General features: G+C 42.0%; 1 protein-coding gene across 1 annotated transcript in view; it reads right to left on the bottom strand.

Annotated features, from left to right (window-relative positions):
• Window positions 1–23,846, bottom strand: part of LOC124009967 (phospholipid phosphatase-related protein type 5-like) — a 74,008-nt gene that overhangs the window by 30,496 nt on the left and 19,666 nt on the right. Inside the window, exons 2-4 of the mRNA XM_046322235.1 lie at window positions 13,764–13,896; window positions 8,890–9,140; window positions 2,263–2,439 (exon numbers count right to left, since the gene is read on the bottom strand). Of these exons, the coding sequence (XP_046178191.1) occupies window positions 2,263–2,439; window positions 8,890–9,140; window positions 13,764–13,896 (561 nt within the window). The remainder of the gene's footprint in view (window positions 1–2,262; window positions 2,440–8,889; window positions 9,141–13,763; window positions 13,897–23,846) is intronic.

Raw genomic sequence — 23,846 nt, 5'->3', positions numbered from 1 at the left:
CTGCTTCAACAAAGTACTGAGTAAAGGGTCTGAATACTTATGTAAATGCCTTATTTCTGGGGAGTTTTTGTTTCATAAATGTGCAAAACAATTCTAAAAACAGTTTTTGCTTTGTCATTATGGGGTATTGTGTGTATATTGATGAGGGGGCAAAAAACAATTTCATCCATTTTAGAATAAGGCTATAAAGTAACAAAATGTGGAAAAAGTCAAGGGGTCTGAATACTTTCCGAATGCATTTGTGGCAATTATTGTGGCAATTCATATATTGCAGTAAAACTGTAAATATGACTTTAATCTCAAGAGGACAAAGGTTAACTGTTAAAAAAGGTTATCTTACTTAAAAAATTGTCCTGATCATATAGGCCTAGACAATAGACGATATCCGAAACACTGAATTCATTCATTTTCAGTCATTTTAATTGTAAAGTAATGTGTTTTTACTCAATACCACAATCTTAGAGGTAAAGTTGTTAAAGTTTTCAAATTAGCTGTGTATTTCAAGGCATTCGAATGTACCAGAGGCCACCAAAATAGAGCTCGTTCTGCAATGTTTTCCCCCCGAACCTCTTAAGCCCAGAACTCCCTGGTTGGTTACTTTTGTTATTTGGCTGGCTACTCCATGTACTTACAGAAAACAGAACTGAGCCATGACCATTGATTTTCCAGGTTTTCCACCCAGATCTACAGTAGATAGTTAAACATGGATCAATCTATGACAGTCTTAAGATTAATCATTGGGAGGAAATGGTAAAACAGGCCTTAGATCAGTGCTTAGAGGAAATTTCATCCTAAATCTTGTGGCTATCCCTGGTGCCTCTTTTTTTTAAAGATGGTGAGAGAAAAGGGTCACACACAGTGTTGTATTCACTACCCAGCAAACAAGGGAAGTCCTAAGGACATTCTGAAAAGTTCCCATTAGGTCCCTTTATCCAACTCACGTTCTGGGTACGTTCCAGGAATATTAAAACATATCGTTAACCTCGGGACCAGAAGAGGATGTTCAGTATAGGTCCCGGTTTGGTCACAGTATAACTTTATAACAAGTTATTATGATGTCCATTACATGCTGACCTCACCGCCCGCGTTGTGTGTGCCAAAAGTTGTCAGGATTTTGTTTCATGGTCATCTGGAGGTTTGTGTAGTTCCCGCATTTACCCAGGGACGTCCACAAGGACGTTTTTAGGACGTTCTTGGGCATTGTATTATGGTCCCCTGGAGATTTAGTCTAGTTCCCGGTATGTTCCAGGGGCATCCCAGATTATGTTATTAGGACAGTCTTGGAATGTGGTGTCATAGTCCCCTACAGATTGTTATCTCTGCATTCATCTCATATAAAATATTCATAGAGCAGTCTTTTCTATTCCCTGAAATCTTACCAAGGTACGTTCAAGACCAGCATTTCCCACTTACACAATATCATGCAAATGAGTTATGTAGGCAAATTTACTTGGACCAGAATAAGTCATTTATTTTCTTTCACTTTGAAAATGTGGAGGACGTTGTGTAGATCAGTAGGGGGGGGGAAAATCTAAACTAAACACTTTTTAGGTTTAAGGCAGCAAAATATGAAGACTGTGCAAGGGATGTGTCGACTTTCACCTTGGACTGTATAGAGTTCAAACATGTAAAACGTATGTACATGTGACCACAGAGAAGGCCGTATAATGAAGAGTTAATGTAGCAAGCATATAATAAGCATGTAATACATACTGTTGGAATCTGCAAAACTTTGAACATTGAGATATTATATAAATGATAGAGAAGAAGCCTTCAATAGAAAGAGCGAAAGAGACCCGGTTTTAAGTCACAAGTTAATGGTTCTCTGTAGAAAGCCAGAAGGATTTGGAATGTGTTGGGTGGATGAGCGGAGAGCAACTGTTGATATAGGGAAGGCAGATGGATATCTATGGATTAGGTGACGGAGGGGTTGAGGTCAGGAGGTGAGGACAGATTCCCTTAAGGTAGTAATAAGGGTTTGGTATCCTGTTACCCTCTTTCTGTTGAACGATAAGATGTAAGGATTGGAGAGAAGGAGGGTCTTAAGTGGGATGTATATAACTGTTACGGAGAGAAATGTTTTGCCGTCTGAATACAGCTGTACAGAACCTTTGGGAAGAATTAAACTTGATTAAAGCTTCTCTAGCGTCCGTGAGTAATTTACTCTGAAAAATAAGAACCTAACAAAACGTAACAAACCCGTTCAAAGAAACGATCCCTCTATCTTTAAAAAGAAGGTATAAAGATGTTGAGATCCCTCACCATGAAGACTGCTATGGCCCCTCCGATGATGAATCCGGCGATGACGTCACACCAGTGGTTGCGGTACTCCACCACCCTGTTGATGCCCGTGAGAAACGCCAGACATATGAGACCCAGAGATAGGACAGGCTTGGCCAGCTTGGTCCCCTTGGCCTTCACTGTTAATGTGATGTACATCTGCAGCAGGGAGACACACATCAAATCCAATTTTATTGGTCACATGCGCCGAATACAACAGGTGTAGACGTTACAGAGAAATGCTTACTTATGAGCCCATTCCCAACAATGCAGTTAAAAAGTAAGACAAATATTTGCTAAATAAAAAAGGAAATAGTAACACAATAAAAACAATAACGAGGCTATACACAAGGAGTACCAGTACTGAGTCAATGTGCAGGGGTACGAGGTAGTTGAGGTAATACAGTATGTACATGCGGGTAGGGGTAAAAGTAACTAGGCAATCAGAATACAGAATAAACAGAGTAGCAGCAGCATATGTGAAGTGTGTGTGTGTGTGTGTGTGTGTGTGTGTGTGTGTGTGTGTGTGTGTGTGTGTGTGTGTGTGTGTGTGTGTGTGTGTGTGTGTGTGTGTGTGTGTGTGTGTGTGTGTGTGTGTGTGTGTGTGTGTGTGTGTGTGTGTGTGTGTGTGTGTGTGTGTGTGTGTGTGTGTGTGTTGGAGTGTCAGAGTAGTATCTGTGAGTGTGTGGGTAGAGTCTAGTGAGTGTGCATAGAGCCAGCGCAAAACAACTAAGATAAATAAATAGGTAATAAAGGGAGTCAACGTAAATGGGTAGGCTGGAGTCTGAGAAATTTTAGGGCCTTCCTCTGACACCACCTGGTCGCCTGGTATAGAGGTCCTGGATGGCAGGGAGTTTGGCCCCAGTGATGTACTGCTCTGCTCTCATCCTTCTAGATCTATCGGCTGCCTTCGATACTGTGAACCATCAGATCCTCCTCTCCACCCTCTCCGAGTTGGGCATCTCCGGCGCGGCCCACGCTTGGATTGCGTCCTACCTGACAGGTCGCTCCTACCAGGTGGCGTGGCGAGAATCTGTCTCCTCACCACGCGCTCTCACCACTGGTGTCCCCCAGGGCTCTGTTCTTGGCCCTCTCCTATTCTCGCTATACACCAAGTCACTTGGCTCTGTCATAACCTCACATGGTCTCTCTTATCATTGCTATGCAGACGACACACAATTAATCTTCTCCTTTCCCCCTTCTGATGACCAGGTGGCGAATCGCATCTCTGCATGACTGGCAGACATATCAGTGTGGATGACGGATCACCACCTCAAGCTGAACCTCGGCAAGACGGAGCTGCTCTTCCTCCCGGGGAAGGACTGCCCGTTCCATGATCTCGCCATCACGGTTGACAACTCCATTGTGTCCTCCTCCCAGAGCGCCAAGAACCTTGGCGTGATCCTGGACAACACCCTGTCGTTCTCAACTAACATCAAGGCGGTGGCCCGTTCCTGTAGGTTCATGCTCTACAACATCCGCAGAGTACGACCCTGCCTCACACAGGAAGCGGCGCAGGTCCTAATCCAGGCACTTGTCATCTCCCGTCTGGATTACTGCAACTCGCTGTTGGCTGGGCTCCCTGCCTGTGCCATTAAACCCCTTCAACTCATCCAGAACGCCGCAGCCCGTCTGGTGTTCAACCTTCCCAAGTTCTCTCACGTCACCCCGCTCCTCCGTTCTCTCCACTGGCTTCCAGTTGAAGCTCGCATCCGCTACAAGACCATGGTGCTTGCCTACGGAGCTGTGAGGGGAACGGCACCTCAGTACCTCCAGGCTCTGATCAGGCCCTACACCCAAACAAGGGCACTGCGTTCATCCACCTCTGGCCTGCTCGCCTCCCTACCACTGAGGAAGTACAGCTCCCGCTCAGCCCAGTCAAAACTGTTCGCTGCCCTGGCCCCCCCAATGGTGGAACAAACTCCCTCACGACGCCAGGACAGCGGAGTCAATCACCACCTTCCGGAGACACCTGAAACCCCACCTCTTTAAGGAATACCTAGGATAGGTTAAGTAATCCCTCTCACCCCACCCCCCCTAAGTTTTAGATGCACTATTGTTAAGTGACTGTCCCACTGGATGTCATAAGGTGAATGCACCAATTTGTAAGTCGCTCTGGATAAGAGCGTCTGCTAAATGACTTAAATGTAAATGTAAATGTACTGTGTCGTATGCACTACACTCTGTAGCATCTTACGGTCGGATGCCGAGCAGTTGCCACACGAAGCAGTGATGGAGCCAGTCAAAGTGCTTTCAATGGTGCAGCTGTAGAACATAGAGGATCTGAGGGCCCATGCCAAATCTTTTCAGCCTCCTGAGGGGGAAGAGGTGTTTTCATGCCCTCTTCACGACTGTGTTGGTGTGTTTGGACCATTATAGGTCCTTAGTTGATGTGTACACCTGCTCCACTATTGCCCTGTTGATATGAATGGGGGGATCTGTTCGGGCTTCCGTTTCCTGTAGTCCACGATTAGCTCCTTTGTCTTGCCGAGTTTGATGGAGAGGTTGTTGTCCTGGCACCACACTGCCAGGTCTCTGACCTACTCCATATAGTCTGTCTCATCGTCATCGGTGATCAGGCCCACCACCGGCGCATTGTCGGCAGACTTAAGTATACTGTTGGGGTAGTGCGCGGCCATGCAGTCGTGTGTGACCAGGGCGTACAGAAGGGGACTCAGCACGCACCCCTGAGGAGCCCACACGTTGAGAGTCAGAATGGCGGATGTGTTGTTGCCTAAACTCACCACCTGGTGGCGGTCCATCAGGAAATCCAGGATCCATTTAATATAATAATAATAATAATATATGCCATTTAGCAGACGCTTTTATCCAAAGCGACTTACAGTCATGTGTGCATACATTCTACGTATGGGTGGTCCCGGGGATCGAACCCACTACCCTGGCGTTACAAGCGCCATGCTCTACCAACTGAGCTACAGAGCCACATTTGCAGAGGGAGGTGTTCAATCCCAGGGTCCTTAGCTTAGTGATGAGCTTGTAGGGCACTGAAGGCTGGGCTGTAGTCAATGAACAGCATTTTTACATAGGTGTTCCTTTTGTCCAGGTAGGAAAGGGCAGTATGAAATGAAATAGAGATTACTACATCTGTGGATCTGTTGGGGTAGTATGGGAACTGGAATGGGTCCAGGGTGTATGGGATTATGGTATTGATGTGAGCCATGACCAGCTTTTCAAAGCATTTCATGGCTACAGAGGCGTTAGTCATTTAGACATGTTACTTTGCCATTCTTAGGCACAGGGCCTATGGTGGTTTGCTTGAAACATGTAGATATTACAGATGTGTCAGAGAGAGGTTTAAAATGTCAGTGACGACACTTGCTAACTGGTAAGCACAAGCTCTATGTACGCGTCCTGGTAATTCTTCTGAATGTTAACCTGTTTAAATATCTTACTCACCATGAGAGAGCGTGATTTGAGTGTTTGCTTGTCAGCAGGAATCAGGAGGATATATTTATGGTCCAATTTGACAAAAGGAGGGCGGGGGAGCTTGGTATGTGTCTCTGTGTGCGGAGTAAAGGTGATCTAGAGTTTTTATTCCTCTAGTTGCACAGGTGACATGATGGTAGAAATGATGTAAAACGGACTTCAGTTTTCCTGCATTAAAATCACCGGCCACTAGGAGCGCCGCCTCTGGATGAGCATTTTCGGTTTTGCTTATGACGCTATACAGCTCGGTGAGTGCGGCCTTAGTGCCAGCATCGGTTTGTGATGGTAAAGAGACAACTACGGAAAATACAGTTGAAAACTCTCTTGGTGAATAGTGTGGTCTACAGTCCTCAAAGTCAACACTGAACCTCGAAGCCAGTTCCACAGGCTCCGGACCTCGTAGGGCAAGCATTAAATAACCCTGGTATAGAGCTTATAATGAGGTGTTCTACACTCTTAGAAAAAAAGCTGCTATCTAGAACCTAAAAGGGTTCTCCGACAGGAAAACCCTTTGAAGAATGCTTTTTGGTTCCAGGTAGAACCCTTTTATTTTCCATGTAAAACCTTTCCCCCACAGGCTTCTACCTGGAACCAAAAAGGGTTTTCCTATGGGGACAGCTAAAGAACCCTTTTGGAACCTTGAGACTTCCTTATTAATATTAGAGATTGTGCACCAGCTGTTGTTAATAAAGAGACACACATCACCCCCCTGATCTTATCGGAATCTGCCAATCAGTCCTGCCGATGCATAGAAAAACTAGCTAGATGTATATTATCCATGTCCTTGTTCAGCCATGACTCCGAGAAGCATAGTCTCCGTACTCAGTACATCAGATTGGAAGGTTGCGTGTTCGATTTCCAGTCGTTTCATTTGAAAGACAAAACATTTGGGACCTGGTGTCTCTGCTGTCTATGGGGCTGTACTTGTATTTCAAGCTGCCTCACACTACAGAAACAGGAGATAGAATAGCCCATAGGGCAGGAGTCTGACTCAGGCAAGGCTTACTTTTCCTACCTACCGCTCCAGGGTCAATTGCAATGAACACTATTAAGAGTTCTAAGTTCTATGTCTCTGTAGTTAATTTGCTGAAAGAAAGTCATGTTGAATCTGCCACCAAAGGTTAATTATACTGAACAAAAATATAAACACATGATGCAACAATTTCAAAGATTTAGTTCATAGAAGGAAATCAGTCAATTGAAATAAATTCGTTAGGCCCTAATTTATGGATTTCACATGACTTGGCAGGGGCAGCCATGGGCGGGCCTGGGAGGGCACATGCCCACCCACTGTGGGGCAGGGCCCAGCCAAACAGAATGAGTTTTTCCCCACAAAAATATTTTTATTACAGACAGAAATATTCTTCAGAACTGCCCCCTGAGACGATCCAGCAGGTGAAGAAGCCGGATGTGGAGGTCCTGGGCTAGCATGGTTAGTTTCCTGCAGTCAGCATGCCAATTGCACGCTCCCTCAAAACTTGAGACATCTGTGGCATTGTGTTGTGTGACAAAACTACACATTTTAGAATGGCCTGCTATTGTTCCCAGCACAAGGTGCAGCTCTGTAATGATCATGCTGATTCTTGATATGCCACACCTGTCAGGTTGATAGATTATCTTGGAAAAGGAGAAATGCTCACTAACAGGGACGTAAACAAATTTGAGAGAAATAAGCTTTTTGTGCGTATGGAAAAATGTTGGATCTTTTATTTCAGCTCATGAAACATGGGACCAACACTTTACATGTTGTGTTTATATTTTTGTTCAGTACATATTTAAACTTTCAATTAATTTGAAGTTTCAATGGAGTGGAGAAGAAAAATTTGCTCTAGTAAGATTTGGAGAGGACATTGTTTCTGCTCTTCCAACTAATCTCCAGTCCGTCACCCCTCTAGCGACAAGAATGAAGGAGAGACAAGGGTTATTCAGCCGGTTCTGTGTCTGATTCTGAGAGACAACGTCCAATAAGGCTGAAGAGCAAGAGGCAGCAATTACCGCTAAGCGCTAGCTAGTAGGCACAGAGCAGCCCTGAGGCCCAGAGACATAGCCTACAGTATTAACCAGAAAGCAATTTGAATAACTAGCCCTGCATTGACTCCAAATGCACCCCTCCTCTGGCAACAATAAATAATTCAAACAAAATATTAGACATGATTGCGCAAATATAAATACTGTCTTCTAAACATTCTTAATGCTGGATGAGTGTTAATGATAAGCATGTCACCAAACTGCTGTGTCTAGCCTCTACCCTCAGGCTTCACGTACAATCAGTCGCTTTGAGAAAAACAGAGACATCCAATCTTAGAGGGCGGGCCACTTGAGCTGAAATTGGAAAGGAGGGAGCACAGAATAGGATGGGAAGTGATTTTGGAGCACCCTTTCCCCTGCACCATCTTCGGAGAGGAAATTCTTCAATAAGAACTAATTTGATCAAGGTGCTCAACAGCATAGACACCACCAACAACAGCAGCAACCCTCCAAAATATCAACGGAGGAGCATTCTGAGCAGAGCAAAGCATTCTGCTCAGTCTAGATCCAACTGTTTCATTCAATAGCACAGCAGCACAATATAGGCTCGGAGTGAAAAGCCATGGGCCTACTTTTCTGAAAATCTGGATGCAATTTGGTTCTAAATCTGAACTAAACAGATGGTTACCACAAGGATATTGTAAAAATGTCTGTTGTACACATTTAACATAATTTGTCTGTTCAAAGAAGTAAAGCCAAAAACCTTACAATGAAACTAAGCTCAGTCTCATAAAAATGAATGGGCAATCATTAGCATTCTGAAATAAGCAGAAATTCCGTTTTGGATTTGATAGCAACAAACTCGCTTGAGCAGATCGGGGAAGATTCTCTATCAACATCAAATTTCTGAAGTAGGACCACCAATAGAAATGAACTATGGATAATAGGCCTTTTAAACAAAGTGGTGCAGATCATCTTCAAACTGTCCTTAGAAGTACATTTGGCGTAGTCGGCAGGATCGGATATGCATAGTTAGCATGAGATCCCCCACTTCACCGTATGTACTGTATAATGGATAACTGTGGTAATATCATCCTGCATCCCTAATAGTCCACCAACAAACAAACAAATACGTAATAGTAATAAATAAATAATACATAATAGTAACTTCTACAAATAGTGTACGACACTTACCGCTGTGTAGAGCGCGGCGTAGACACTGAGTGCCGCCTCTTTGGAGGGGAAGCATTTGCGGGCGCGCATGATTTCGTCCTCGTTTCCCGTGCACACCCCCTTTTGGTTGATGAAGCGGGCGGTCTGCATGCAGCCCAAGGCCGTGTAGTTGGGCTTACACACAGTCAGGAAGTGGGGGGACAGGTTTCCTGTTACAACCTGGCCTGCGTTTACAAAGATGTCTGTGGAGAACAGTCCGAACGCATACACACCTGGAGAGAGATGGGAATCAGAGAGAGAGCAGAGAGAGAGAGAGGGAGAGAAAGAGAGAGAGAGAGAGAGAGAGAGAGAGAGAGAGAGAGAGAGAGAGAGAGAGAGAGAGAGAGAGAGAGAGAGAGAGAGAGAGAGAGAGAGAGAGAGAGAGAGAGAAAATCAACAAAGGTTAGAGGTGAGGAAGTGAAGAGACAGGGTGGTCTCCAACCACTGTGTTAAATGAGTCATAGACTAATGATGAGTATGTGATTATCTTTGCCTAGACGAGAGTCCTTCACCTTGAATTTCTTCCTCCAGAAAATGAAAAATTGTTAAAGGCTTGACTGCAGTATCTGATTAGACCAGGGATGGGCAACTTGTGGCAGAATAGTTTTTTTTTTGGAGGGGGGGGGAATGATGCCACATTCACTTGCTAGTCAGAACTAGGAAACTCTGAAATGTCTAACTTGTAGTTAATCACGTGTCGTGTTCAACAATTGACCAAATCAGACATTTCAGAGTTTCCTAGTTCCGACTAGCATGTGAATGCGGCATCAGTGGAGGTCTCAACTTATTGTTGAGAGTTAGAATAGTAGAATACACAAAGTGCAATTTAGAAGTTTGGTTGTGTATCAGCTGTTTTTCTATTATTATGTCAGTAACTGGCAGTCAGTCAATTAGCCCATGTCAGCCAAAGTGTTGGATTGGTAAATTAATCTACCCAGCTATCTAAACTTGTAGTAATCATAGTCAATGTTTTAAGTCACTCTCAATCAGATATCGTTTTAAAAATGGCAAGCATTTCTCTCCACCCTATGGCAAAATGTGTAGAAATACAGGCTGTGAAACTGCACATTTGACAGAATGGTTACAATTGCAGCAAACTTTCTTTAAAACTACAACATTTTCTCTACATGTAGAATCACAGGTAAATAGCTATAAACTGCACATTTCTCTCTCCACCAACATAGTTTATGTCCCAGGGACTGTTTCTATGTCAATGCAACAGGTCAAACTGACAATGATTACAAGAGAGGGGCTCTGGGATTGTTAACTTCAGAAGGTACCTACAGTATTCACCTTATCGGGACACTGCATAATCTAATGTGTCTGAATTCCATATACAACTGTTTATGAATGATTACGTATCTCTCCCTTTGAAAGGCTTCCAAAGGCAAGTGCCTTGGGAGAGCAGTTAAAGGTGCCCGGATCATTAACAAGTTTATAATTGATCAATAGTCCTATGTGTGCTTCAGGCCACGTGAATGTCAGGGAGAGAGCGCTGCCCCTGAATGTGGGACACCTGTCCCTAGTCTGTTTTTACCATTACCTCATGAGATACAATTATTTTTACTTCATGGAGTTATCAAGAGCTGTAATTTGATTTGTTATTTTTGATTTATTAGGCAGTGTTGGTTTTTGGGGACGCATGAGTCACGATGTGAGTCACGATGTGAGAGTCATGTATGCAAAGGGGTATTACCGGTCCCCTATGGTACATATGCAAATTAGGTTCCCTATGCCTTTGGTAAATATGCAAATAGCTTTTCTTAACATGCCTGCCAGTAAAAGGAAAAATATGTTGGTAATGGTTGAGTTACTCCAAATGGGTTGAAGTTTTCTTAGTTTTTTTCTTGCTTCAATAACAACTTTCACCAGATTGGGTCTGCTGGATGGTCAGGATGTCTTCCTAAGGATTAGCCCTCTAACTCTCTGACCCTGTAACTCTGCAGTGAGATCGCCAAGATGATAGGTGAATACAAGCCACTTTTGAAGAAGGAAAAAAATGTTTGAGCTGTGTGTTATTCTCTTTGACTTTTGTTTTAGGCATTAACAATATTGGTTAATGTATTAACAATATTGGTAGTAGTAGTATTGGTAGTAGTATTAATTTGTCATACAGTAAATAATTTGCCTTGATGACAAGAGGACCAGAGTGTCCAGAAAGGCAACTGACCACCTGGCAGCATTCCGGTATGTGTGGGACCTTGTCCAGCAAACTGTGAAGGTTCATACCCAGCGACTGCGTCACAGTGAATGAGCAGCTTTCCTCCAGACGTGACGCTTCACATTCCATCCACAGAGTTCAATCTTGGCTTCATCAGACCAGAGAATATTTGTTTCTCATGGTCTGAGTCCTTTAGGTGCCTTTTGGCAAACCCCAAGCGGGCTGTCATGTGCCTTTTACTGAGGAGTGGCTTCCATCTGGCCAGTCTACCTTAAGGCCTGATTGGTGGAGTGCTGCAGAGATGGTTATTCTTCTGGACGGTTCTCCCATCTCCACAGAAGAAGTGAGGCAATGGAAAGATGTGGGGTGATGCAAGAGAGCCATGCCACCACCACTCAGAGCAGCCAGTTCCAGAAGAGGAAGAGGTGCCAGCTCTGCCCAAGCGCAAAGGATGGAAAAGTCAGCTGCTGGTGTTCTCAGTGCAACCCACGTGTCTGCAAAGAGCAGTCATATGCTTGTGGTTTGTAACAAATGCAAGATGCACACTTTGTTCCTTTTAGTGTTCATGTTTTCTGAATTCACAATTGTTAGTGTTGTCGTTGAAATTGATGATGAACTTCGGATTTTCAAATAAATGTTTTGAAATATTATAAACAGTCTTAAGGTGGTTTTATTTTGTTCTTCACACTAAAAGGTTGAATGTGAAACTTTGATTGTAAGATTGATTGTAATAAAAAATATGCTAAGATTTTCAAAAGCTGTAATGAATTTTCATAATATGTTTATCATTGAAATGTGCATCAAACTGTTGAAGAGCGGTTAAAAGCATTTCAAACAAAATAATTATTGAAAGGTCCAAATCATCACTCAAAATAATTATGTTCCACAATGATAATATTTTAGACACATATAAATAAAACACAGATATTACATTATCGGGTGATTTTGACCCGGCATATGCATTCTTGGGGCGCCATGTTTACTATGCATCCTAGGGTTAAAGTACAAATAGAATGAAACAAACAGGCATTCTATGTTTGCTCTATTATAGTGGCCACTATAGGAGACATTGATCAAGTGCACAAGGCTACATGTGTGCAAAAATAACCCCCCTCACTCACACAAAAGTGTTCCTGTCAAGTTCAACACAAAAAAAGCAATATCCTTGAGCTACACTGCACATTATTACATTGTACACTTTCTGCCCGTGGACATCTGTTCTACAATGTGCCAGCAGAGCATGATACCCTTGGTTGGTATAATCTCTTTCAGGCAGAGAGTACACCCGGCATACCCCTTTTATCCACTGCATTGAGAGGGTTAGTGTATGGCATTTCTTTCACCTCGATTAGCATCTAGCATAATAAACCAGGCCCAACTCCAGCTACACATTTTCACCTAATTCTCTCATTCTGAAAATGAACCGCATTCTGTAGAGGAAAAACATTACTTCACAGATAGTAGTTAGTTCGTTACCTAGTTAGCTAGTTAACATTTCACACAGATTGCCAGGGTCCAATAAGCAACTAACGTGTTATAACTTGAGGAACGGCAAGGAGTCGTATACCAGTTAATACTGTAGCGGATTGTTTAGGTTACTAACGTTAGCTCATCTGATGTTGTAACGTTAGCTAGCTAATGTTAGCTGTCTGACTGTATTAGCCAGAAAAGTTTCACACATTAAACTCAATTATTAGATCAGCTAAGTAGGCTATTGTTGCTCAACATTTCTCTGGCTAGCTAAGGCTTCTCATCTACCTCTTCGTTATAGTTCAGGGGACACACTGCTGTAACTGTCTTTGCACTATCTGCTGTCTTTCTAGAGCGCACGCTGATTCTGTAACTAGCTAATTGGTTGTCTCTTCTCTTCAGTCGCGTGCGGCATTCTGTTGTTATGTGAACGACTGGCTGAGCCTTGGATACAGCAGGTATTTCTCCAAACGCACATCACTCGTTTGCTTACAGCCAGTAATGATCCCAAGCCTCTCCCCCCTAAACTTTTCTCATCGGATCTGCACGATTCACGTAGGTCACCTATTTTGGATTCAAAACAACGAATTTCCCCCGAAAGGTGACTTGTTCGCATCCGCATCCCTGCAATAACATCTGCTAAATATGTGTATGTGACCAATAACACTTGATTTGATTTGATTACACTAGCATTGGGCTTCTTGTCCTATAAGCTGTCACTGGCCAAAACACAGTCTCACATTACAGATATTCAAACAGCTTTTATCCAATCAATTCCGCTCCACTTCATTTCTTTGGGGCTTTTGGAAATGTTATTTTCTTACAGCAAGGGCAAACACCACAGAGCATGGCTTCAAGCTAGCACACGACAATGACAAACACTCCATTCACCATCTTGACTGCAGCCAGACCTAGGCATATGTGGGTAGGTTTAACTTTGTTGACACTAATGATAGCTTAGAAAATGTTGCTACATTGTACTTTTCTAGCTGCATTAAATATAGGTAAACATCACTCATCATCACTCATCCTTTTGAGTCAGACATTTCCTGTACACCACTTACTGTATACCAACAATCTTTGTCTTATTTTGAGTGCAGACCTTTGACATCACATTGCAACGAAGGTCCTTGCTCCCACATCATGAATTTGGGCAGCCATTCTGCATGGAGACAGTAAGCATTCGGCAAGTGGTATGGAGGTAGGTTACTGCCAAAACACATACCCAGGAAGCGGAAGGTCCTGCGCACCAGAGGATTGAGGTAGCAGCAGTCTCCCATGACGATGATCTTCTCCCTGTTGTCCAGGTCCTCTGACACATACTGAAGCAGAAACAACACCGACTCTATGACTGTGATCTAACATACAGAGGGAGAGAGAGAGACTTTAATCACTGATAACAGGATCTGAATATTGTGAATTTTTGGGGTAAAGAATGCACACCATGGTCCCCGTTAAACCATCTTCCCTGTAGCAATGCCTTCGTGCCACATCAACCAAATGTCCTATTGAGGGCATGCATTAACATCTATTTTGTTTTCTCTCTGCAACCACGCATAGAGTACAACACTTAGACCTAAGACGGAAGAATACTGCACCAGTGAACAATGAAATTGATTTGAGATTCGGTTCAGCTGTAATGCCAGTGTTGAACAACAGCTGTTGGACTTGACTGGGCCATTTAGCCCAATTACCAAAGTTCAATGGGGTGATAAGCACCTTTAGGTAAAGACACTGTGCAGACACCCAGTAGAATGTCTGCAATAATTTCCCGGAAACGAACATAGGCGTTTTGTGGTGGTAGAGTGTTAATCCTTGGTATGTGACAAGGTAGGTTGGCGATCATGACACATTCGTGACACAGGGCATCAGGTTTAGTCTGCAGGTTTACCTATTCCAACACCTAGACCAGCGCATCAGGGATGCTGTGTTTAATCCACTTCAGTGAGTTGAAATCCATTTCAGTGAGATTATATTATACTGTCTCCCTGGTGTCCCTAGACTCGAGCTGCAGTCAGAGCCCCACCTGTTTTGAGCCCCACATTATTTGGGGAAAAAAGTGTTGGCATTAATACGTGTTATATATCAGTTTGCAAACAATGTCAAAAAAATAAATAATAATCTTTGAGTTAATAAGGCATGGTCTCTTTATTGCTTTCTTGAGTAAGACAGCTCCAAAATGTAGACGTTTCAGCCTAGCTCAGTGCTTCCTGTTGTGGTGGGGCAGCCAGCAGAAAATTGGTAATTGGGATTGTTAATGTTCTCTAGTTGCGCCATGTTTGGCTCATTGTTCTGTGACTCATGGGGACACAGTGAAAATTCAAGCCCCTTGGGTGCTGCCATAGAGTTGCATTAGAAGTGCCCATCCAAGAAGACTCAAGGTCATTGGCCACAGATAAAATGACGTCAAATCACGTTATATCTACAGTAGCTTTGATTGGACTGATCAACATCATACTTTCAAAATCTTAGATAGCAGTCATCATCATGAATCAAGTTGACATTCTACTGTCAAATAATTTTTAATTCTTATCATATGAAGAGAAATTATACAGAGAAATTATAGACAAAATGTATCGGTGCTCATCGACCATTGCATATGAACATTACAAGTTGGAAATCGCAAACTTAACAATGAAAGGTTTGGAAGGAATCAGTGGCTAACTGCAAGCATTGCAAAGCAATCACTAGCCTGCTATTCAGTGGAGTGGGTGTGTGGTCCTAATTCTGGGTCTAAGTGTCTCTATTCCAAGCTTAAAATGATAAACATTCAACATTGGCCATGCTGTCAATCCAGCATGATTTCTGCCACGCTCAAAACAAACTGTTAACACAGACCTGGGAAATCTGACTTCAATGAGTTCAACACAACTGGGAACTCTGGGGAAAAAACGAGCTCCGACTGGGAAAATACGTTTTGAACGGTCAGCCAAATCGGAATTGTAAGTCGGAAACTCGGGCCTCTTTCTAGAGCTACGACCTGAAGATGACTGACGTCAACAAATTCCCAGTTGTCTTGAAAGCACCATAAATCCAGAGAATGCCATACTTTGATGACAAAGTTTAATGACAAAATTTGCCCACAAAGGACTGGCGCACCACCTTCCTGTGCAAGTGAGCACAGCACAAGAAGGTGAGTCCATAAACGTGTTGTACGCTGCTGCATAAATTATGTAATATGCCAGGGAGATATGTATACTGTAGGTAAGAAAGTAATACTAAGTGTATGTTGTGTAGTAAGCTGTTAGTAGCCCATGTGCCTCACCCTAATAATTTGGTATATTTTCCCCTCCCCTTTTCCCCCCTTAAATTCACCTACTGTTCTGACTTTGTGGTGCACAGCTATCACATTTGTGGTGCACATGTAGCCAATAACCTGTTTTAGAGAAATGTAATCATCAAATATTGTAAGAGCTTTCATTGTGTGCTTATATGCCCCCTTTCTTTTACCTACTGTTCCGACTTGGTGTACAGGGAGAACACTGAAAGAATGGCCCATGTTCTGAATTCTGTCGCTGTACATTTCAAAAGTGCTGAACCAATAGTTAAATTGACTACGTCTGTCCTAGCTCGCTCATTAATGCCTTAATCGAAATTACGGATTGCCTCTTATCTGCTTGTTGTCCCCTTATGCCAAAGTTTGTACATCTCAATTGTCAGTATTAACCACATTTGTTTAAGAAAGTGAGCCATATCAGCTATGTTTTTTTAAAGGCATTAAAGGAGGCTGAATGAACTGTTTCGCTGCCAGACAAGGCTCTGCTGATAGCCAGGTGTAGCAGTGGTAAGGTGTTGGGACTTCTGTTGGGACTCTGCTGTTGGGACAGCCATAACAGTTTGTGGGCACCATTTGTCACCGTTATAGTGCAATTAATATATTGCTTAGTGTTGTGTTGTGTAGTGTAGTGGCTTTTCTGGCATGCATCACATATTTTTTTGTTTTGTTTGCCACTGTTTGTGAGTGTGGTCCAATCAAGAACATAATCATGATGGAATCACACCAGAAAAGTATGCCAACTGGGCTTATCCCTTGTAAGTACTTTGATTTTCAGCACTATGTAAGCTGTAAACATACATTTCACAAGTCATAATGGTACAGTTCTGAAGCACTCAAATATTTGACGTAAGTTGCATGGACTCATTCTGTGTGCAAGAAAAGTTTTTTTTTAATGACTACATAATCTCTGTACCCCACACATTCAGATAATTGTAAGGTTCCTCAGTCGAGCAGTGAATTTCAAACACAGATTCAACCACAAAGACCAGAGAGGTTTTCCTCTCTTTTGCCTCACAAAGAAGGGCACCTATTTGTAAAGAAAAAAGAAAGCAAACATTGAATATCCCTTTGAGCATGAAATTATTAATTACACTTTGGATGGTGTATCAATACCCGTGGTGGAAAAAGTACTAAATTCTCATACTTCGCAAAAGTAAAGATAACTTAATAGAAAATGACTCAATTAAAAGTGAATGTCGCCCCGGAAAATACTACTTGAGTAGAAGTACATTTTAATTTTAAATATACTTAAGTATCAAAAGTAAATGTAGTTGCTAAAATATATTTAAGTAAAGGGATGTTCTCTTGATAAGTGTGCTGTCACGACTTCCGCCAAAGTCGGGTTCTCTCCTTGTTCGGGCGGCGCTTGGCGGTTGGTGTCGCTAGTCTTCTAGCCATCATCGATCCACTTTTCATTTTCCATGTGTTTTGTCTTGTTTTTCCTCACACCTGGTTTCAATCCCCTCAATCACTTGTTGTGTATTTAACCCTCTGTTCCCCCCCATGCCTTTGTGTTGGATTGTTTATTGTAAGTGCTTGTGCACGTGTTGATTGGTGCACGACGGGTTTTTGTACCCAATATCTTGTTATTTTTATGCCGTTGGTTTTGCTATTAAACTGCTCTTCCTATTACAAAGTTCTGCTCTCCTGAGTACTTCATTACTTTACATCACTTATCAATACACTACAAAGATACAGGCGTCTTTTCTAACTCATTTGGTGGAGAGGAAGAAAACCTCTCAGGGATTTCACCATGAGGCCAATGGTGACTTTAAAATAGTTACAGAGTTTAATGGCTGTGATAGGAGAAAACTGAGGATGAATAAACAACATTGTAGTTTCGCCACAATACTAACTTAATTGACATAGTTAAAAGAAGGAAGGCACTAAAGTAAAACTGCAAAAAATGTGGCAAAGAAATTCACTTTATGTCCTGTTATATTTGGGGAAAATCGAACACAACACATCACTGCGTACCGCTCTTCATATTTTCAAGCATGGTGGTGACTGCATCATGTTATGTGTATGCTTGTCATCGGCAAGGAAGATTACGTTTTTTGTATTAAAAGAAATGGAATAGACCTAAGCACAGGCAAATCCTAGAAAACCTGGTTATCTGCATTCCAACAGACACTGGACGATAAATTCACCTTTCAGCAGGACAATAACCTAAAACAGAAGGCCAAATATACACAGTTGCTTCCCAAGATGACATTGAATGTTCCTGGGTGGACTACTTTAGTTACAGTTTTGACTTAAAACGGCTTGAAAATCTATGGCAAGACTTGAACATGGCTGTCTAGCAATGATCAACAACCAACTTGACAGAGCATGTTAAGAGAATGTTAAAAAGAATAATGCGCAAATATTGCACAATCCAGGTGTGTAAATCTCTTGAAAGACTCACTGCTGTAATAACTACCAAAGGTGATTCTAACATGGGGGGTTGAATACTTACCTAATCAAGATATATTTGTTTATTTTGTATTTATTTTTACTTTGACATTACAGAGCATTTAGTGTAGTCGTTCACAAAACAATGACAATTAAATCAATTATAATACCACTTTGTAACACAGTTTTTGGGGAAAAAGTAATGGGGTGTGAATACTTTCTGAAGGCACTGTACCATTTGACCCATCAGCACTTGAGCCCAGTGCACAACATAATTTTTCACAGGTAGGCCTACTGTGGAGGACCAACAAACCACATTCACTCTATTATTGTAGTACTGTTTTTCATTTATATGTGACTTAACAAACCATCCATTTAATCTATTCCCACTTTTCTTTGAATGTTGTCTAACACTCACTATTTAGGCTTTAGAAGCTTAGTGTAAATAAGACATGAGTTTTGCTTAATGACACATCACTCGTTCTTTGCGATAAAAAAACATGCAAATATATTGTTCATATTTCACTAAAACTACATAATTCAAAAAGACAGCTTATAGCCATTAATGAAGCTCTGACCAGCTCAACCTTTTCCAGTGTATCTCGGCAAAGCACGGGGACCTAAACCCTATGTAATTTATTCACATCTCACTGCAAACCCATCCCCCTGCTACTGTGAACAGGAACGAGCCAGAGCCTTATTCACTGCTCACTAATAATAGCAATCATGCCATCTTTGGCCCATACATGTCAGCAGTATAACCCTGATAAGGGGGAATGTTTCTCTGGACGCTTTACAAGAACTTCAGCAGGTTATTATTTTATTCTTGTTCATTTTTCCGTATACTGTCAGCGCCGAGCTATATTTGCAGCCTATCGAGCCAATGAAAACTCTCAAAGTTATAGTAGGATTCTGTGATGCTGTTGGCTGCCTTTACATCCCGCTTTGCGTGTCCCAAACTCTACCCAAATGGGTCACTTTGACTTGATCACCAGTTGGTGAGAATGGTCAAGTCTAGAGGTCGACCGATTAATCGGAATGGACGATTAATTAGGGCTGATTTCAAGTTTTCATAACAATCGGAAATCGGTATTTCTGGACGCAGAATTTTTTTTTTCAGTTTTATTTTTACAGTTTTATTTAACTAGGCAAGTCAGTTAAGAACACATTCTTATTTTCAATGACAGCCTAGGAATGGTGGATTAACTGCCTTGTTCAGGGGCAGAATGACAGATTTGTACCTTGTCAGCTCAGGGATTCAATCTTGCAACCTTACGGTTAACTAGTCCAAAGCTCTAACCACCTGTCTCAGGAGGAGCCCGCCTGTTACGCGAGTGCAGTAAGAAGCCACGGTAAGTTGGTAGCTAGCATTAAACTTATCTTATAAAAAAAATCAATCAATCAATCATATTCACCAGTTATAACTACACATGGTTGATGATATTACTAGTTTATCTAGCGTGTTCTACGTTGCATATAATCTATGCGGTGCACATTCGCGAAAAAGGACTGTCGTTGCTCCAACGTGTACCTAACCATAAACATCAATGCCTTTCTTAAAATCAATACACAGAAGTATATATTTTTAAACCTGCATATATAGCTAAAAGAAATCCAGGTTATCAGGCAATATTAACCAGGTGAAATTGTGTCACTTCTCTTGCGTTCATTGCACGCAGAGTGAGGGTATAAGCAACAGTTTGGGCCGCCTGGCTCATTGCGAACTAATTTGCCAGAATATTACGTAATTATGACATTACATTGAAGGTTGTGCAATGTAACAGCAATATTTATTAGACTTTATTATCCTTGTTTTCGAAATGAAAGTTTCCGGATTCGACCATATTAATGACCTAAGGCTCGTATTTCTGTGTGTTATTATGCTATTATTAAGTCTATGATTTGATAGAGCAGTCTGACTGAGCGATGGTAGGCACCAGCAGGCTCATAAGCATTCATTCAAACAGCACTTTCGTGCGTTTTGCCAGCAGCTCTTCGCAATGCTTCAAGTATTCCGCTGTTTATAAACTTCAAGCCTATCAACTCCCGAGATTAGGCTGGTGTAACCGATGTGAAATGGCTAGCTAGTTAGCGGGGTGAGCGCTAATAGCGTTTCAAACGTCACTCGATCTGAGACTTGGAGTAGTTGTTCCCCTTGCTCTGCATGGGTAATGCATTTTAGAGGGTGGCTGTTGTCAATGTGTTCCTGGTTCGAGCCCACGTACCGGCGAGGAGAGGGATGGAAGCTATACTGTTACACTGGCAATACTAAAGTGCCTATAAGAACATCCAATTGTCAAAGGTATTTGAAATACAAATCGTATAGAGAGAAATAGTCATATAATTTCTATAATAACTACAACCTAAAACTTCTTACCTGGGAATATTGAAGTCTCATAATAAAAGGAACAACCAGCTTTCTCATGTTCTGAGCAAGGAACTTAAACATTAGCTTTCTTACATGGCACATATTGCACTTTTACTTTCTTCTCCAACACTTTGTTTTTGCATTATTTAAACCAAATTGAACATATTTCATTATTTATTTGAGGCTAAATGGATTTTATTGATGTATTATATTAAGTTAAAACAAGTGTTCATTCAGTATTGTTGTAATTGTCATTATTACACATTTTTTGGTCCTCCAATAATAGGTATCGGTATCGGCGTTGAAAAATCATAATCGGTTGACCTCTAGTCAAGTCTATTCTGACCTATGGCGCTCAATCATGATTAGGGATACAACTTTCAATAGTTCAGGAGGTAGTACTCCAACTGGGATTTTGGGAAAATCAGGGAATATATTTAAAGTTCCCGGAATTTTGCAAACCTAATCATTTTTATGGAATGGTCTGTCTATCCATGTGAGTGATGCAGACTCGGTCTCGACCTTTAAGTCTTTATTGAATACTCATCTCTTCAATAGGCCCTATGATTGAGTGTAGTCTGGCCCAGGAGTGTGAAGGTGAACGGAAAGGCACTGGAGCCACGAACGGCCCTTGCTGTCTCTTCCTGGACGGTTCCCCTCTCTCCACTGGGATTCTCTGCCTCAAACCCTATTACAAGGGCTGAGTCACTGGCTTACTGGTGCTCTTCCATGCCGTCCCTAGGAGGGGTGCGTCACTTGAGTGACTTGTCTGGGTTGGCGCCCCCACTTGGGTTTGTGTCGTGGGGGAGATCTCCGTGGGCTATACTCTGCCTAGTCTCAGGATAGTAAGTTGGTGGTGAAGATATCCCTCTAATGGTATATACTGCCTGTTTGGCCCTGTCCGGGGTATCGTCGGACGGAGTCACAGTGTCCTTCTGTCTCAGCCTCCAGTATTTATGCTGCAATAGTTTGTGTCGGGGGGCTAGGGTCAGTCTGTTATATCTGGAGTATTTCTCCAGATATACTGTATCTTATCCGGTGTAAATTTAAGTTATTTCTCTCTCTCTATCTCTCTCTCTCTCCTTGAGCCCTATGACCATGCCTCAGGACTACCTGGCCTGAAGACTCCTTGCTGTCCCCAGTCCACCTGGTCGTGCTGCTGCTCCAGTTTCAACTGTTCTCCCTGCGGCTATGGAACCCTGACCTGTTCACCGGATGTGCTACCTTGTCCCAGACCTGCTGTTTTCAACTCTCTAGAGACAGCGGGAGCGGTAGAGTACTCTGAATAGTCGGCTATTATCATTTGACCCTGCTGGTCATCTATGAACATTTGAACATCTTTGCCATGTTCTGTTATAATCTCCACCCGGCACAGCCAGAAGAGGACTGGCCACCCCTCATAGTCTGGTTCCTCTCTAGGTTTCATTCTAGGTTCCGGTTTTTCCTAGCCACCGTGTTTCTACACCTGCATTGCTTGCTGTTTGGGGTTTTAGGCTGGGTCTCTGTACAGTACTTTATGACATCAACTGATGTAAGAAGGGCTTTATGAATACATTTGACTGATTGATTGATTGATAATCATGATTGACAGAAGACCAGGGGAGGGGAGCTAGTCTGGAGCTGGTGGGAGGTTTTAAATGGGTCACGAGTTTCAGATTTATTTAATGAAAAATACTCCAGTCGAAACTTAAACGACTAAAACCAGGTAGAAAGTAACCTTTGAAGTTTGAACTATGTCTTCAATCACAGTATTTTCAATATAGAGTTATTAGCAGCGCTATTTAGCGTATTTGGTTGATGTTGTGGTCTCATAGCAGTGAGCTTAACATTCTTCATCAAGAATATAGGCAAAATGGAAATATTGACAACGAGAAAGTGGGGACTTTCGTTCCCTTGTAATATAACTGATACATTTACTATCAATATAATCATTACAAATAGTTTTCCAGATTGCATTTTTCAACAACAAAAACATTGTGATGTGAATATTGGATCGCGACTGAGACAACCTGGTTCAATTTGGGTCCCAAAGCAAAACAAGTTGAGAACCACTGGTCTAGTATTGAAAGCAACCCATGACACCTCATTCCCATATGGGGCACAACTTTGGGTGGAATTTGATACTTGCACTTTATGCCTCTCATAAGTACACATTTGATTGGGTGAAAAAAAAAGGGATCTGGTGTTCTGGTGTGTACATCATAGATGGCTTTAAACTTTGCCGTTTACACTGCTCATTTGAAGCTTCAAATTACATTGAAATGAGGTGAGTATTAGTTAGAGGTTACTCAAGCTGTGCGGCTAGTGGTCAATCAAAGCTGGCCTGGACAATCAGAGCTAGGCTACATCAGAAAATGATGTGCTAACATGAGATGGCTGTCACAGCGTCGTAAGAAGTAGACCAAAGTGCAGCGTTGTACGCGTACATTTACCTTTTATTTTAGTAAATGTCACCAACAAAACAACAAACGACCTTGACGCTTACAGGGCTATAGTGCCACTAACAAAGATAACTACCCACACTGAAAGTAGGGAAAAAGGGCTACCTAAGTATGATTCCCAATCAGAGACAACGATAGACAGCTGTCCCTGATTGAGAACCATACCCGGCCAAAACATAGGAATAAAGAAACATAGAAAACAAAACATTGAATTGCCGGGGGAACCTGACCTAACCAAATAGAGAAATAAAACATCTCTTTAAGGTCAGGGCGTGACAATGGCAAAGAGGACATATTGGACATCCTGCTGTATAACTTAACCAGTATATTAACTAGTATATTGTGTCTGCCTCTGAAGAACTTGTGAAGACATTGAAGAACTGAACAAAGCAGAATAACTGTGAAATAAAAGCCTGAAAGACAAGACTGTCTACAACTGCTATAATAATTAACTATTTGTTATCTAATGCCTTGGAGAATCTTGTAAAAAGATAACTGATCTGTTGCATCCTAAGAAGCTGGGTTCTTTTACTGAAGTCTCCGAAGCCTACTTCTAATACAGTGGGGCAAAAAAAGTATTTAGTCAGCCACCAATTGTGCAAGTTCTCCCACTTAAAAAGATGAGAGAGGGCCTGTAATTTTCATCATAGGTACACTTCAACTATGACAGACAAAATTACAGAAAAATCACAGAAAAAAATTCAGAAAATCACATTGTAGGATTTTTTATGAATTTATTTGCAAATTATGGTGGAAAATAAGTATTTGGTCACCTACAAACAAGCAAGATTTCTGGCTCTCACAGACCTGTAAATTCTTCTTTAAGAG

This window comes from Oncorhynchus gorbuscha, linkage group LG22 (genome assembly GCF_021184085.1).
Source record: "Oncorhynchus gorbuscha isolate QuinsamMale2020 ecotype Even-year linkage group LG22, OgorEven_v1.0, whole genome shotgun sequence".
NCBI lineage: Eukaryota > Metazoa > Chordata > Actinopteri > Salmoniformes > Salmonidae > Oncorhynchus > Oncorhynchus gorbuscha.
Note: the sequence above shows the minus strand (reverse complement) of the source record. Positions and strands in the feature narration are given on the sequence as shown.